Source organism: Zeugodacus cucurbitae, chromosome X, assembly GCF_028554725.1.
Source record: "Zeugodacus cucurbitae isolate PBARC_wt_2022May chromosome X, idZeuCucr1.2, whole genome shotgun sequence".
NCBI lineage: Eukaryota > Metazoa > Arthropoda > Insecta > Diptera > Tephritidae > Zeugodacus > Zeugodacus cucurbitae.
Genome location: NC_071672.1, coordinates 31,120,993 through 31,138,260, shown reverse-complemented (window position 1 = coordinate 31,138,260; position 17,268 = coordinate 31,120,993). Strand labels below are relative to the sequence as shown.

Sequence of the window (17,268 nt, the reverse complement as noted above, 5' to 3'; positions counted from 1 at the left end):
AATATTTAGTCTAAGTTACTATTCTAAGGCGATAAAGTCATAATTGATTGCATCGCCTTTGGCATCAATAACAGCCCTCTTTATGATCCGAATTGATTCAACACAATCGTACGCTAAGTTAACTGTTAATTTAGACCAAATGTCGGTAATTTCGGCGTTTTCGTTTATTATATCAATTGTCCCCTGATATTTAACGAAACCCCAAATATTTTCAATAAAGTTTAGGTCGGGGCCTTGCGGAGGTCAACTTGATTTGTTTCACTTAAAAGTTTTGTTAATACGATCCTTTATGAAATGGAGCATTGTCCTGCTGTAAAATGTAGTCAATAGTTGGAAAGTCCGGATATGAATTCTGATATATCCGGATGATTGAGGGTCCCTAAATTAGTAGCAAATCTCCTGTATACTTCTTATTTTCACGTGGTAATTGCATAAAGCGTTTGCTAAACAAGCTCTGGAACCAAATGACTGGCATATCGCTTTTATATTTTCGGAAATATTAATAAATTTTTGCCAAACGTCAGGTATTTTTGTTAACTTTTTTTAATGTCCTGAGCAGTGTAGCATCATTGACTGTTCATGCATTATGCTGATTCGGTGCTGCTGCAATATTAACAGGACTAATTGTGGGATATGACAGTTCCTACTAATCTTCTGCATTCTTTATGAGTTATCACAGGTTTCCGCCCAGTTATCTTTAAATTGCCCATGCAATATTTCGTGCCCTTTTTTTACCAACATTATAAACAGTGTTCCATCAAATTCTATAAATTTAAACTAACTCCGTCCTATGTCCTGCTATTCTCACCAAACTAACTTCGTTCGCTTAGGAATAGCTCAAGGTTTCCAACAACATATAATTTTTTGCATGGCAAGAACAACAACAAGAAAAAGCTTTTTCAGCGAGATTTGTAAAAAACGTTCGATGTGTAAATAATTTTGACTACCTCTGTATATTAGTTTAAAAATTGTCCTTCAATAATTCTTCATATGAACCCTTTGCATTGAAACCCTGGGCCCCGATTTGATTGATCCGATTGACAGAAACGTCCAACCCCACCTCCACGAGCTACGCGTTTCTCCATTTCGTATTTTTGGGGTTATTATTCTGATTTTCCTTTATACTTGTAATATCTTCTTGTAGGTTCCGTACAGTATAAAAGACTAAAGCCCATCGTCAACGAACTAATTGGAACTTATCAATGTGGCTTTAGACCGGGAAAGTCCACCATTGACCAGATATTCACCATGCGCCAAATCTTGGAGAAGACCCGTGAAAAGAGGATCGACACACACCATCTATTTGTAGCTGGCTTTAAAGCTGCCTTCAATAGCACATAAAGGAGCTGCCTCTATGCCTTTATATCTGAATTTAGAATCCCCGCAAAACTGATACGGCTTTGTAAACTGACGTTAAGCAATACCAAAGATAGAAAGTTAACTCTCCGAGTCGTTGGATATCATACGAGGTTTCAGAAAAAGAGACCCCCTATCGAGCGATTTCTTCAACAAAATGCTTGAGAAGATAATTCACGCTGGAGACCGTACTGGCACTATATTTTTCAAGAGTCACCAGTTATTGGCGTATGAGATGATATCGACATTGTCGGCTACAACAACAGGACCGTGTGAGCAGCTTTTCCAAGCCTAAAAAAAAACGAAACAAATGGGTATTATAGTGAATGATAGCAAGATGAAGTATCTTCTGTCATCATGCAAAGGATTGATTTTGATTTTCCATTTTTTTGCTTTATATTAGATGATTTAGTGTCGTTTAAGTCTGTGTCGTTTAGTTGTCTAGTTAACACATTATTTTGTTGCTGATACGGCAGTCAATTATGCTGCCACTTGCAGTCATTAAGTAACGACGTCAGCGAGCTTGCTTGCTCACTACTCATAATCGTTCATCCAAGTTTGTTTATTAGGGAAACGGAGTTATGTTAATTTGAAGATCTAATGACAGCTTACAGAAACAGAAACTTTGGCGGCAAACCTTGCTCGAAATTCATATGAACGTATGCCGCCCGCCGTCTCAACCCGGCACATGTATGTATGTGATTGGCTTTCAACCGTTTAGCCGGTTATAGCCACAACCGATGAGAGCGCGCCACTACTCTCTTTCCTTCGCAGTTCGGCGCCAGTTGGAGATTCCAAGTGTAACCAGGTCGCTCTCCACCTGTTCCCTCCAACGGAGTGGAAGTCTTCCTCTTCCTCGGCTTCCTCCGGCGGGTACTGCATCGAACACTTTCAGAGCTGGAGTGTTTTCGTAGTCAGCGTAGCCGCTGTCTTTTTATTCGCTGAACTATGTCAATGTCGTCGTATAACGCGTACAGCTCATCGTTCCATCGCCTGCGGTATTCGCCGTTGCCCATGAATAGAGGTAGAATCTTCTACAAGAGTGTACAGCTGCTGACGTACGCCGATGATATTGATATCATCAGAAGCAACAACCGCGCCGTTTGTTCTGCTTTTTCCCGCATGAATAAGGAGGCGCAGCGAATGGGTCTGGATGTGAATGAGGACAAGACGAAATATCTCCTGCAATCGAGCAAACAGTCGGCGCCCTCGCGTCTTGGCTCCCACGTCACTGTTGACAGTCATAACTTTGAAGTTGTAGATAATTTCGTCTACCTGGGAACCAGCATTAACAGCAATAACAATGTCAGCCTGGAAATCCAACGCAGAATCACTCTTGCCAACAGGTGCTACTATGGACTAAGTAGGCAATTGAAAAGTAAAGTCCTCTCTCGACGAACAATACTGAGGACCGAGAAGACATGGCTACCGCATTGAATTTCAACTCGGTCGTCATGTCTCCTCGGGTTTGACAGGGATTTGACGGTTGATCAGAGCTTGCTCAAGCAAGTGGAAAGATTACAGGACTTCAAGTGCTCTACCCATTTCGTCCGCTTATAGTTATTTACCAGTTGTCGAATCTCCAAATTGAGATCCCTTATGCGGGGATCACAGGGATCGACCTGGCGTAAGGAGTCACGCTCATTAGCTAAAACTGCCGCTTCAGCCGGGAAATTAGGGCGCATGTTAGCAATTCTTCCGGCTGGTATGAAACGAGCAGTAGCATCGGTGATCACCTTGCGGAATTGACGTCCGTAGGAATGGGAAGAGCGGCGAAGGCATTCCCGGTGAATTCCGTGAAGCCGTCCCAGTTAGCTTTATTAAAGTTAACATAAGTGCGGTTGTCCGCGGAAATAAAGTCAGGAGGTTTCTCAATCGAGATAATTATGGGCAGGTGGTCTGATGCAAGAGTTAGCATAGGTCACCATGTTATGCTGTTTATCAGACCACCGCTAGCAATTGTGATGTCTGGCGAGCTGCTGCAGGTGCTCATAATTCTGGTGGGAGCTTCGTTATTCATTGTGCAGAATGTCGAATCGTCTATCTGTTCTGCCAGCTCCATCCCATTCATATATAATTATCATTATATTAAATATTTCGAGCTCGACATCGCCTGACCGGACAGCTATACCCTGACATTCTAGGATAGAGTCCCTGCTGTCGATGTCACCTTCGATAAGACGATATTGCACGGTGTTGTGTAATATGAATGCTAGGCCACCACCACTATCTCGCTCGCGATCTTTACGTAAAAAGTTGAAACCTGCACAACTCAGAAGGTCTGAGTGGCTGTTTAACTTGGTTTCTTGGACTGCAGCTATTGATATGCCTTCCCGACTCATAAAATCAGATTGGTCAGACTGGAAGTCATGCTGTCCACTTGAGCTCCTCGGGGCCGTAAGGGCCCTAAGTTGGCCACTCCCTGAGGGTGGCGGCGAGTTGCGCGAACTGGGTGCAGGTTGCACTGCCGTAGAGGCAACAGTCGCAGTATTGCGTTGAGAGCAAGGGGCCACATAAGTGTGGTCCACTCCCTATGGGCCTTAAGGCCTGAACAGGTCTTAAAATGGCTCCATCCATTGCATGTGTTGCACCTAACCGAGGTGGAATTTGGATGGAGCCTTTTAGCGCATACGCAGCAGAAAAATACCTCAGGCCCTGGGTTGGACTCGATGCCAGCCCGGAGTAAGAGGATATGGAGCAACCCTGCTGCAAGGCGTTGCTCCAATGACGTACAACTAAACTTAAAACTAATCGATGCAAACAGGGTTAGATCGCCGAAAGGGCAGCCCTTGACCGGATAAAATCCGGGTCAACTCCGGTGCGTAGAACCGGCTGCTGTGGGAGTTGTTCATCGCACTTCTTTAGTCGTATGAGAACATCAACCAGCTGGGCAGAGGCACCTTCCCAATTAAGGGTCCGGACATTCCAGGTGCATGCCCTTAAATCATTATCCTTAAAACGTTTGCAGTGGTCGTCATCAAAAGGGGGGTTTCTCATCCGAGGCTTTCTTTTTCGATTTTTCATTGGTACTTCGTTTTTATGTGGTGGGCCCCAAGCCCTACGCAGCGGGATCGCCTTCAAACTGATGTTTGTTAGCTACCCAGAGGATACTTGGTCTAAAACCGGAAGTCGTGAGCTGCTTGAATCATGTGGAGAAGAATCGTTTCTGGCCACTCCCAAGTGAATGACAATAAAAAACTTTCTTCACTTACGTGAACTGCTACACATTATCCCATCCTCCCTCAACCCGGCACATAGTCTTCAATAAAAAGGTAACCTTTTAAATTACGCTCTTTCAAATGAATTCAAGTTTATATGCATACTAGCTTTTACCCGCGACTTCGTCCGGAACATGACAGAGCAAAACTCCCAGCAAAAACCATAAAAAAATCACTAACTCAATTCAGTTTTCTGCCTACTTTCTACCCCCTAAGTACGATCACGTGATCATTTTGATCTTCTTTCCGTTTTTAGGTAACCATCTATTACCTTACTAAATTTCATCAAAATCCGTTCAGCCGTTTAGACGTGAAAGAGCAAAAGTTCCAACAAACATGACTAAGAATCACTAACTCAATTCGTTATCTGCCTACTGCCTACCCCTTAAGAACGATGACGTGATTATTTATAGCTTATAACCATTTCTAGGTTATCATCTATCACCATACCAAATATTACCAAAATCCGTTCAGCCATTAAGGCGTGAAAGAGTAACAGACAGACAGAGTTACTTTCGCATTTATAATATTAATATGGATTATGTATTCTACTGATGGCCACATGGGATTATTATTTCAGAAATTTATCTGAATGCCTTGGGGTTACATCTAGTTAGAAGCCCTAAAAAATTAAGTTTTTCAAACATTTTTCCTGAGATAGCTGCTAAATTTATTATTCTAAGAATTTTTACACATATTATGGTATCTTTGAAGAGTATCGAATAATTTTTTATTTGTAAAAATAACAGATTTCGAACCTGTTATAGCAGTTCGAAGCAAATGGATTTCGTAAAAGGAATGTATAATCTTGTAACTAATAAAGGGAATCCGCAAAACATTTTTTTACAAAATGGTGGCTTCTAAAAAAAAATAGATGTTTTGCCATAATTTAGGCCTTAAATTCTTATAAAAAAAAACATTTTTATCGGTAATTCGGTAAGAGTTGTAAAATAGAGTATGAAATTTCTTGTGCGGAAATATTTTCACCTGATTATATATAAGGTTTAATACACTCAAACTTCTAAACGTAACACACTAAGGTGTACATAGTTGCGGGTGATTGTTGATTACCGTATACACAAAAAATATTTCATTTATCATTATTAAGAAATATCTATCAGCAGGTGAGTGTGTGCATAATTATGTCTTTAAGTCATGCGTATGTAAACAGGTACAAAAATATGTGAGTATAGATTTGTATAATTGTAGATTATCAACAACTGCACAAAAGTACATGCTTTATGAAAGTATGAATAGATATGTACTCTATGTGCTATACTATGTACTTCTTTGTATTAAAGCAGCAATGTGACGTAATGAATTCACCATAAGTCATAACCGGACCAGTTAATTGATTTTTTTATACAATTATTTGTGTTTTTGCACTCGTTTCGCTCATTGGCTTTACTTTGGATTATTTGGCGAAAATTGAAAGTTACACTAAATGTATTATTTTGCCTTGTACCAAAAATGGGTGAATTGAGCTTAGCTGTAACAATCAATAGCTTTAAACTTAACCAACGCAACGATGGTCAAACGCGTTTCAGCCTGCGCAAGAGACGGAGTGCTAATTTTGCCAGCTATCTAACTGTTTCAATCAAATATCATTTGTTGTGTGTCTAAATGGTTGCTCATTTACGTTTTCTGATAGCAGTATGTCTTATTGCGCTGATTTTGACTGAGATAGCGGCCACGGAAACGCGCCGATATACGCCATTTCCTATCAATACCAGCATTCAATCTGCTACTGCTGGTAATAATGGGGTAAAACTGCTCGCTGGTGTACAAAACATTCCTTCGCTAATTGTAACGCCAACAGCGCCACAAATCCCACTGGACTATACACAACACAAATCGCGTCGGTTCTATGAAAATGTGCCATTGCCCAGCGGTGGCGATATTAGTGCAGCTTTTGCCGGAAATGACGTCGTTGAGCCGCCAACCGAAGCGGATGGTAGTAAACCGTTCCAGGTTGTGAACGAGTGGAAGTATTTAGATTTCGAATATCCGACCTATGCACAACGTCAACGAGCCATCGCAAAACGGTGAGTTTCATGGCAGTGTAGTACACAATTATTGTGGTTATCGAAATAAAAACGTTTTAAATTCAATCGAAATGTCGAATATTAATATATTGTGCATATTGGTGTTAGGGCAATGACCGGCCTTATTTTATTTCTTTTTGTCTCTAAACCAGGGCATAGGTTAGGTTAGGTTAGGTTTGTAGGCAGATCTCTGCAAGACAGAAAGATCTCACTTAGACAGCCTGGCGCTGTCCATTGTGGTACCAATAAAACTCCCCGTGGATCAAAGACCTTTAAGATTCAGCAAACCGCTTGGAATCCGTTATAAATTTCTTAAGACTGGTAATATCGATTCTAGCCAATTCGCTAGGATCGTCGAAAAAGGGCTTTCGGAGGTGTTTCAACCTCAGTCTGGCAAAAGCTGGACAGTGCAGTAGGAAATGCTTAGATGATTCCATCTCGCCTTCCTCCATACAGCTTTGGCAACTAGCATCTGCCACGATCCCAAGTCTAACCGCATGGGTACCCATTGGACAATGTCCAGTAAGTACCCCTATGATTGCGCTGAGATGGACCTTGCCCAGAGAAAGCAGTTGAAAGGACCGCTTACTCTCCACAGCGGGCCAAAAGGACCTCGCCACTGCACAAGTACTGGTAGTTGACCAGCGCTTGACGAGCTCATGCGTAGTCTGCATGTCCAGCGCTCTTGCGCAGGTGGACCATGGACTACCAATGCACTCCCATTCCGACGTCAATGTAGCTAGGGTACCCTCCCATGCAAGCTTGTCCGCTATGCAGTTACCAGCGATCCCGCGGTGACCGGGTACCCACACTAGTCGGATTGCAAAATAGCTGAAAGCTATTGATAAGGATCTAAGACACTCCTTAACTAGCAGAGAGCGTACCGTCATCGATTCCAATGTCAGTATTGCCGCCCTGCTGTCGGAGTGAATACATACCTCTCTAAAAGAGGTCACCATACGAAGCAGTGCGTCCACTGCTACTTTGATCGCAGCGACCTCTGCTTGGAAGACACTACAGTGGTCAGGTAGCCTAAAGCTGGTATTGATAGAAAGCTTTCTGCAGGAAACTCCCCCTCCCACCTTTCCCCTAAGCTTCGATCCATCCGTGAAAAAGCTGACTGCACTTTTCCTCCATTGACTTCTACCCACCCACATATCCCTCGTAGGTACATGTGTAGAGAAGAAGCCTCTAGGGGACGGTTCCGCAGTGCAGTGCATACTGATTAAGATAATTCAGATACTGGCCGTTTTATTCAGTATAATGTCAACTAGAATAACGAAAATCATCACATCTGGTATATGAAAGATGCGGCATTTCCTGGATCGATTTTAACTATTTTTGCCACCAAACTACATTACAAAGATCAAATATTTTACGTCTTATTGCGCTGATTTAATTATGTCTCAAATATTAACCGAGATAAACGGTATAAAGACCAACGGAAGTTTGAAGCCCCATATTTGAAGTATATGGGAATGTGAGGAAATATTGGCTTGATTTTGACTATTTTTGGCAGAGAGGCACAGTATTATAAGAAACACATCTCCTATGAATTTCTTTAGGATATCTAAGAGATTTTCCAAAATTTTCGTTAAATTAGACTCAAACACTGAGGTCCTCATGTTCAATCTGCGGCCTTAAAAGTTATAGTTTGATTTCATCCATTTTTGTATAGGCGATGTCACATTACAAATGCTGTGTCGTTCCAGTATCTCCATAAGTTCTTGAGGTATATATTGTAAAGTAAACGAATCAGGTGGTTTTGAATATGGTGGTATGCGGAAAGTGGACGTGTTTATCATGGAATGCCGTGGGACGCCAAGATGTTATTTATATTGTGTTGAAAATATTTATGAATAAAATGAATTTTGGACAATGTTCGGATAAACATTTGTGATGAGTTCATCTTTGGTTGAAATGAATTAATTGACAAATGGCAGGTGGAATTGATATCAAACCATTGGAAGCATCAACCGAAATTTGGTCATTTCCAATTCTTAGCAATTCTTCTGCGGTGAAACGTGTGTTTAATTCATTCGCCGCTGTTGATTTCGAAATAACAGAAGTGAAAAATCGCCTGATAACAGGAGCATTACGCCACCAAAGCGACGTTTATTATTCCACAGAACTTTCAGTGTTCTGTCAAGTGGTCCTAGAGAATTGAACTCATCTCATACTATCTGTTTACAATTCTTCAACATTTTGCCATAACTGATTGCGTTGCAAACATTGATTTGCATGTTTAACGGATGCTTCAGTGATGAATGTGCCGTTCTTCCAACTTGCAGCAATTCAAGTAGATGCGAGAACCAACGCAATGCCATTTTGAGATCGTATTGTTGCCAAAATAATCGATATCAGTAACGTTTTTTTAGTCCGCCGGGCGTATCAAGAAAAAATAGTCCACTGCTTCCATCATTGACAGCCATCATCAATTCATCATAGGCACTCTTTTGCTGCTCATTAAATAATGGAATTAATTGAACATTTCTTGATACTTGTTGCTCCAAAGTTATTCTGTCGTATGCTCGCTCACATTTCAATGTTCGGTTCAGTACATTTCTGATTTGACGATTTGGCACTGGCATATGAATTTCAGTCAATAGTTTGTCACTCATAATCAAACACATATAACACGTTGGGCACTTTTGTGGGTGAGCATTTTCAGCCGTTCTCGCGACAGATGACATTTTACATAGATATATTCCTCGTGTATTCTTATAATATATGTATACTATACGCGCTCTCGCGACAGACGAGATTGAGAGTTTTTATACTCTCGCAACAAAAGTTGCTAAGAGAGTATTATAGTTTTGTCCACATAACGGTTGTTTGTAAGTCCTAAAACTAAACGAGTTAGATATAAGGTTATATATACCAAAGTGATCAGGGTGACGAGTACAGTTCAAATCCGGATGTCTGTCTGTCCGTCCGTCTGTCCGTCCGTGCAAGCTGTAACTTGAGTAAAAATTGAGATATCTTAATGAAACTTGGCACACGTGTTCCTTGGGACCATAAGAAGGTTAAGTTCGAAGATGGGCGGAATCGGTTCACTGCCACGCCCACAAAATGGCGACAACCGAAAACACATAAAGAGCTATGACTAAGCCATTAATCTATATCAACGAAACTCTCAGGGGTCCTTTGTTTTAGGCATTTATTTATATAGTACAAATGGATAAAAACGGATTATAACCACGCCCATCTCTCATGCAAAGGTTACGTTGAAAACTACTAAAAGTGCTTTAATTCAGTAATGAAATCCAACAGAAACCTTAAATTTCATTATAAAGAACGTCCAGAAGACCTGCACTCAAAATGGTAATGGGCGTGGTTTTGGTTTGTAATACTTTCCTGGCATCCCAATGATATGTTGTGAAAATAGTCCAAATCGGACCACAACCACGCCTACTTCCTATATACCAGAACTTTGAAGTCGATCTGAATGGTTTACTTTACAATATATAAATTAAGCACTAGTGAAGATATCGGAACAGAATTTTGATTAAATAATGCATTTTTAGTGTGGCAGCCCCTTTCTAAAAATCGCCGAAATCGGACCATAGGTTTTCAAGGCCCCTATATATCGTACATGAGGACCTCGGTGCTTCTAACCTAATATTAGAGTTTCCAACTTTCAATGGACTTTATACCATATATATGACGAATATTTGGGTCAAATTGTGTGTTATATTAATGAAATTAAATAAATAAATTGCGAGAGTATAAAATGTTCGAAGTTTCCAACTTTCAATGGACTTTATACCATATATATGACGAATATTTGGGTCAAATTTTGTGTTATATTATTGAAATTAAATAAATAAATTGCGAGAGTATAAAATGTTCGGTTACATCCGAACTTAGCCCTTCCTTACTTGTTTATATTTATTTTATAAATGAATATTAAACGGAAAATTTATTTATTTAAATATTTCATTTGACTTGTGTTACTGCTATGGTATTGTGCTAAAAAAACAAATCTAAAGTGTTAAAAGAATTAATAAAAGCATTGTTGTAGTGCTTTTGTATACTACAGTGTTACTATATTTTGTATATGTCTCTTTCTTCGGCTAAGGAGACAACTTCCTGTTTTACCAACAGTTACATTACAAGAATGCAAGTTTGGCGCTAGCGTTTAAAAAGGCGCTGCATTTAAAGTTTAAAGTTGATAAATTTTTACAAAATTACAGAAAATCTCGAAATTTTGGGAAATTAGGAAAATTAACTCTGTGCTCATTTCAGCTAAGAATTAAAAATTATCGGAAAGCCGGAAAAGTAGGAAAACCTGAAAAATCGAAAATATACTCATTTTATTAGAGAATTTCACTAGTGACGTGATTCGATGGTCGAAAAATCGCTAAAAATTATGGGAAAGTCGGAAAAGTAGGAAAACCCGAAATTTTGAATTTGATGAAAATCCTGATACTAATGATGAAAATGCTGATAATGATGATGTAAGAGTTGTTGAAATTATGGATGAGAATTGATAAATTTTGTATTTACTATTTACTAATATTTAAATGCTGAACACATAGAAGACGACAAGCGACGAGCGACATCTGTCAAATATTAAAGTACACGCGTTCTTATGGGCACAGATTTTTTGACAACAGCACGACTAAGCGACAACAGGCTTGTAGTTGTCGTTGTCGCCAAATTAGAAATGTTTCTAATTTTGCCGACGACAATGGCCGCTGTAGAGCTGCCACTAACATGTGAAATGTAAAATTATTCAAAGTTCTCAAAAGTATGACGTTATTTTGCAAGCAGAAACGTAAAATAGCTTTGATATAGCATTTATAATAACAATCGATTATTTAAAACAAATAAATCGCCAATTTTTACATTGTTTGCGTAAATAATTTCACTTTAAACTAAATATGTAAATTTTATTGAAGTGAAAGATGTTAGTACGGCAACAATGAAATTGCTGTTTGATATGTCGCTGCCGGCTTCATAATGTACAAGACGCTGGCTTCAAAGCGACATTTGTGATCAGCCGTCGCTACGTCATGTCGTGTCGTCGTCTTTGTGTTCAGCACTTTATTCATTTAAATAAAACCAGTTCCTTCGAATATAGTTTCTATATTATTATACTTCATGTCCATTCAAAAAGTGCCCACATTGCTTTGATAAACTTGATTTTTTATGTACAATTTCTCATGTCGCGAGCGCACCTAAAAATGCTCACCCAAAAAAGTGACCAACGCGCCATAAGTTCAAGTTTTCACTTCTGCCTGCACTCCCGGAGTGCAACCCCACTAGGTTTTTATACTCTCGCAACCTGTTGCACAGAGTATTATAATTTTGTTCACCTAACGGTTGTTTGTGTCACCAAGAAATATAAGAGTTAGATATGGAGTTGTATGTATGTGATTGGCGTTGCAACCGTTTAGCCGGTTATAGCCTAATCGACGATAGTGCGCCACCTCTCTCTCTCCTTCGCAGTTCGGCGCCAGTTGGAGATCCAAGTGTAACCAGGTCGCTCTCCACCTGTTCCCTCCAACGGAGTGGAGGCCTTCCCCTTCCTCGGCTTCCTCCGGCGGGTACCGCATCGAACACTTTCAGGGCTGGAGTGTTTTCGTCCATTCGGACAACATGACCTAGCCAGCGTAGCCGCTGTCTTTTTATTCGCTGAACTTTGTAAATGTCGTCGTATAACTCGTACAGCTCATCGTTCCATCGTCTGCGGTATTCGCCGTTGCCAATGTTCTTAGGACCATAAATCTTTCGCAAAATTTTCCTCTCGAAAACTCCTAGTGTCGTCTCATCTGATGTTGACATCGTCCAAGCTTCTGCACCATAAAGCAGGACGGGAATGATAAGCGACTTGTAGAGCTTGATTTTGGTTCGTCGAGAGAGGACTTTACTGTTCAATTGCCTACTCAGTCCAAAGTAGCACCTGTTGGCAAGAGTTATTCTGCGCTGGATTTCGAGGCTGACATTGTTCGTGTTGTTGATGCTGGTTCCCAGGTATACGAAATTATCTACGACCTCGAAGTTATGACTGTCAACAGTGACGTGGGAGCCAAGACGCGAATACGCCGACTGTTTGCTTGATGACAGGAGATATTTCGTCTTGTCCTCATTCACCTCCAGACCCATTCGCTTCACCTCCTTATCCATGCGTGAAAAAGCAGAACAAACGGCGCGGTTGTTGCTTCCGATGATATCAACATCATCAAAGGCAGCTCCTTTTCGTGCTTCGTGCTGTCGAAAGCAGCTTTGAAATCGACAAAAAGGTGGTGTGTGTCGATCCTCTTTTCACAGGTCTTCTCCAAGATTTGGCGCATGGTGAATATCTGGTCCATGGTGGCCTTTCCAGGTCTAAAACCACACTGATAAGGTCCAATCAGTTTGTTGACGGTGGGCTTAAGTATCGGTTTCGCCAACTCCTGGTGTTGTACTTTCACCGCCATTCAGCAGGTCGGAGAAGTGTTCCCTCCATAATCCCAGTATGCCCTGGATATCGGTTATCAGATTACCACTTTGGTCTCTACATGAGGATGCTCCGGTCTTGAAACCTTCGTTAAGTCGCTTAATTTTTTCATAAAATTTTCGAGCATTACCTCTGTCTGCCAGCTTCTCAAGCTCTTCGTACTCACGCATTTCGGCCTCTTTCTTTTTTTGTCTGCAGATGCGTCTCGCTTCCCTCTTCAGCTCTCGGTATCTATCCCATCCCTTTGTGTTTTCGCTGCGAGACGGCAATCCTCATCGTACCAGCTTGTTTTTTGTCATTGCCGAAATCCAATTGTTTCGGCTGCAGCGGTACGCAGTGAGTTTGAGATGCCGTTCCACAGTTCCCTTATACCGAGATGCTGATGAGTGCTCTCAGAGAGCAGGAGTGCAAGTCGAGTAGAGAATTTCGTGGCTGTCTGTTGCGATTGCAGCTTTTCGACGTCGAACCTTCCTTGTGTTTGTTGACGGGCGTTCTTTGCTGCAACCAGATAATGGTCCGAGTCTATATTTGGTCCCCGGAGCGTACACACGTCTAGAACACAGGAGACATGTCTTCCGTCACAACGTGATCGATTTGGTTACGCTTGTTTCGATCAGGAGACAGCCAAGTAGCTTGATGTATTTTCTTATGCTGGAATCTGGTACTACAGACGACCATATTTCGGGCTCCAGCGAATTCGATCAGCCTCAGGCCGTTTGGCGATGTTTCGTCAAGGAGGCTGAATTTTCCAACTGTTGTGCCAAAGATACCTTCTTTACCCACCCTAGCGTTGAAATCGCCAAGCACGATTTTGACATCGTGGCGGGGGCAGTGCTCGTAGGTGCGTTCTAGACGCTTATAGAAATTATCTTTGGTCACATCTCTTCCTCTTTCTTTCTCTTCCGTTGGGGCGTGGGCGCAAATAAGCGATATGTTGAAGAACCTCGCTTTTATGCGGATTGTGGCTAGACGTTCATCCACCGGGGTGAATGCCAGGACTCGGCGACGGAGTCTCTCTGCCACCACAAATCCAACACCAAATTTGCGATCCTTTATATGGCCGCCGTAGTTGATGTCACACAGACCCACCTTCTTCCGTCCTTGTCCTGTCCATCGCACTTCTTGGATGGCGGTGATATCAGCCTTTAGTCGTATGAGGACATCAACCAGCTGGACAGAGTCACCTTCCCAATTAAGGGTCCGGACATTCCACGTGCATGCACTTAAATCATTATCCTTAAAACGTTTGCAGGGGTCGTCATCAAAAGGGGGTGTCTCATCCGAGGCTTTCGTCGATTTTTCATTTGTACTTCGTTTTTATGTGGTGGGTCCCAAACCCTACGCACAACCATAAAAGCGCGATCGCCTTCTCACTTTAGCTCGGTTTTAAACGGATGTTTGTTAGCTACCCAGAGGATACTTGGTCTAAAACCGGAAGTCGTGAGCTGCTTGAATCATGTGGAGAAGAATCGTTTCTGGCCACTCCCAAGTGTTACAAGAATTACATTAAAATATCTGAGAGATTTACCTATATTTTCGGTGAAAAATAACCCTTAGGCACTGAGTTCTCATTGTTCGATATTCGGGGCCTTATAAAGTTATAGTCCGATTTTGACAATTTGTCTACAAGTGATGTCACAGCTCAAATACAGTATAGTTTTATTCCGCTATATTCATTGGTTCCTAATGTATGTATATATTATAAAGTAAACGAATCAGAAGAATTGGAAATTGAGTTATATGAGAAGTAGGCGTGGTTGTGAACCGATTTCGCCCCGATTCCACCCGTGTCAAGAAAGTGTTATATACCGAATTTCATTGAAATCAGTCTAGTAGTTCCTGAGATATGGTTTTTGACCCATAAGTGGGCGACGCCACGCCCATTTTTCATTTTGTAAAAAAATCTGAGTGCAGCTTCCATCTGCCATTTTTTATGCAAAATTTAGTGTTTCTGACGTTTTTCATTAGTGAGTTAACTCACTTTTAGTAATTTTCAGCATAATCTTTGTATGGGAGGTGGCGTGGTTAGTATCCGATTTCTTTCATATTTGGACTGTATAAGGAAGTGGCTAAAAGAAATGACTTCAGAATGCTTGGTTTATATAGCTTCATTGGTTTGCGAGATATATACAAAAAACATATTTGGGGCGGGGACAAGCCCACTTAAAAAAACTACATCCAAATGTGCTCCTCCCTAATGCGATCCTGTGTACCAAATTTTACTTTTATTTATGGCTTAGTTATGAAACTTTATAGGTTGTCGCCATTTTGGGCATGACAATGGTCCGATTACTCCCATTTTCAATACCAACCTTTGAGCTTTCGACCTCGCTAGTGCACAGGTTCTGGTCGTCATTCGAAGTTACTGTGCCCAACTGTGCTAGCGCAAGTGGACCACAACTTTATTTATAACAAAACAACTTTTAATTGATTTTTGTGCTTATATAACAACCTCCTTATACTAAAAATGTTTATTATCTTCTTAGCGAGTTTGTGCCAGAAAATAATTTGCCTTTGGGTATAGATGTTTATGGTGAACGCATGTTTATAACCACACCCCGTTGGAAGGACGGCGTACCCGCAAGTCTCAGCTATTTACCGTATCCGCCCAAGGAGCGTAGTCCTGCCTTACGACCCTATCCGGATTGGAGCGCTCACAGCGATGTCGAACAACCCGACTGCGCTAAACTTATATCAGTGTATCGTTCCTCAATTGACCCGTGCGGACGCCTATGGGTTATTGATTCGGGCATAGTGAATGCCACTAATAATTTAAATCAGATTTGTCAACCTAAAATAGTGGCTTTTGATTTGGCCACCGATAAAATGGTTGTAAGCTTTACGCTGCCACCGGATCAAGTCAAAGAAGATTCATTGCATTCAAATATTTTAGCTGATGTGCAGGATAATCAGTGTGAAGATGCCTTCGTTTATGTAACGGATGTCTGGCGCTTCGGTATTGTCGTCTACAGTTTGTCTAAGAATCGTAGTTGGCGTGTAACAAACTATAACTTTAATCCGAACCCTATTGCATCCGATTTTAATGTTTATGGTTTAAATTTCCAGTGGTTGGATGGCGTTTTTGGCATGAGTCTGACACCAACCACTCAAACAGCGCATTCCTCTAGTGAGCGCACATTATATTTCCATCCAATGGCTAGTTTTAAGGTAAAAAAAGTATACTTCTATAATACCAAATAACTTATTTTATATTTAACAATTGCAGGAATTTGCTGTTTCGACCAACCTGTTGCGAGATGAAAAGCTATGGCCGGCAAGCGCGCAAAGACTATCAAAATACTTCGTTGAAGTTGGTGATCGCGGATATCTCAGCCAATCATCGGCAGCTGGTATCGCACGCAATGGTGTAATGTTTTACACACAGGTCCATCGCGATAATATTGGTTGTTGGGATACAACCAAGCCATATGCGCGTGGCAATTTGGCTATGCTGTTGGGTAGACGGCAAACATTGGTGCAATTTCCCAACGATTTGACAGTAGACCAAGAACCAGAGCAAAGCGTATGGGTAATGAGCAATAAACTGCCGATCTATTTGTATGGGCAGTTGGATTACAGCAAAGTGAATTTCCGTATTTTGCGCGGTGGTGTAGATGATATTGTGCGAGGCACAATATGCGACACACAAGTGCAAGAGTCACTCTCTAACGTCCCTGTTCTAGTGCAGTTACAGGAAGGACAGTGTTACTGAGGCTGCAATGATGTTATTGAATCCACAGAATGGTAATGAATGGCAAACAAAAACGAGTTAGAATTGAATACCAATGTATGAAAACCTACATATCAAAGATATTGAAATAAAATCGTTTAAAGATAAACATTGACTGCCAAACATTATTATAACTGATCAATTTCATTTTTTTTTTGTTTTGCCAACTCGTCTGCTTTTCGTTTCGGAAAATTACCCAGATTATGGACAGGTGGAGTTTTTTGCTAGAGAGCTCAAAGCCTGCACTTGCTGACTATATATATATATATTTGGCGTAGGAACCGCTTTAAGCGATTATAGCCGAATCCACCAGAGCGCGCCACTCATTCCTCCTTTTTGCTTTTTGGCGCCAACTGGAAACACCAAGTGAAGCCAGGTCACTTTGCCCTTGGTCTTTCCACCGCGGCTTCCTCCAGCGGGTACTGCATCGAATACTTTCACAGCTGGAGTGTTTTCTTCCATCCGTACAACATG

The 17,268-nt window shown here is 41.2% G+C and overlaps 1 protein-coding gene across 1 annotated transcript; it reads left to right on the top strand.

The window, feature by feature from the left end:
* The first annotated feature begins 5,767 nt into the window (after window positions 1–5,767).
* On the top strand, window positions 5,768–16,909 carry LOC105219999 (protein yellow). Its single transcript, XM_011196368.3, has 3 exons — window positions 5,768–6,619; window positions 15,551–16,232; window positions 16,291–16,909. Exons 1-3 carry the CDS (start codon window positions 6,198–6,200, stop codon window positions 16,774–16,776), a joined length of 1,590 nt encoding a protein of 529 aa, XP_011194670.1. The 5' UTR covers window positions 5,768–6,197; the 3' UTR covers window positions 16,777–16,909.
* Window positions 16,910–17,268: the final 359 nt, after the last annotated feature.

Bases quoted from the DNA above. Each gene is read 5' to 3' on its own strand.
- LOC105219999 (XM_011196368.3), top strand. From the start codon at position 6,198: ATGGTTGCTCATTTACGTTTTCTGATAGCAGTATGTCTTATTGCGCTG. The intron at 6,620-15,550 runs GTGAGTTTCATG...TTATCTTCTTAG, and splicing joins CAACGAGCCATCGCAAAACG to CGAGTTTGTGCCAGAAAATA. The intron at 16,233-16,290 runs GTAAAAAAAGTA...TAACAATTGCAG, and splicing joins ATCCAATGGCTAGTTTTAAG to GAATTTGCTGTTTCGACCAA.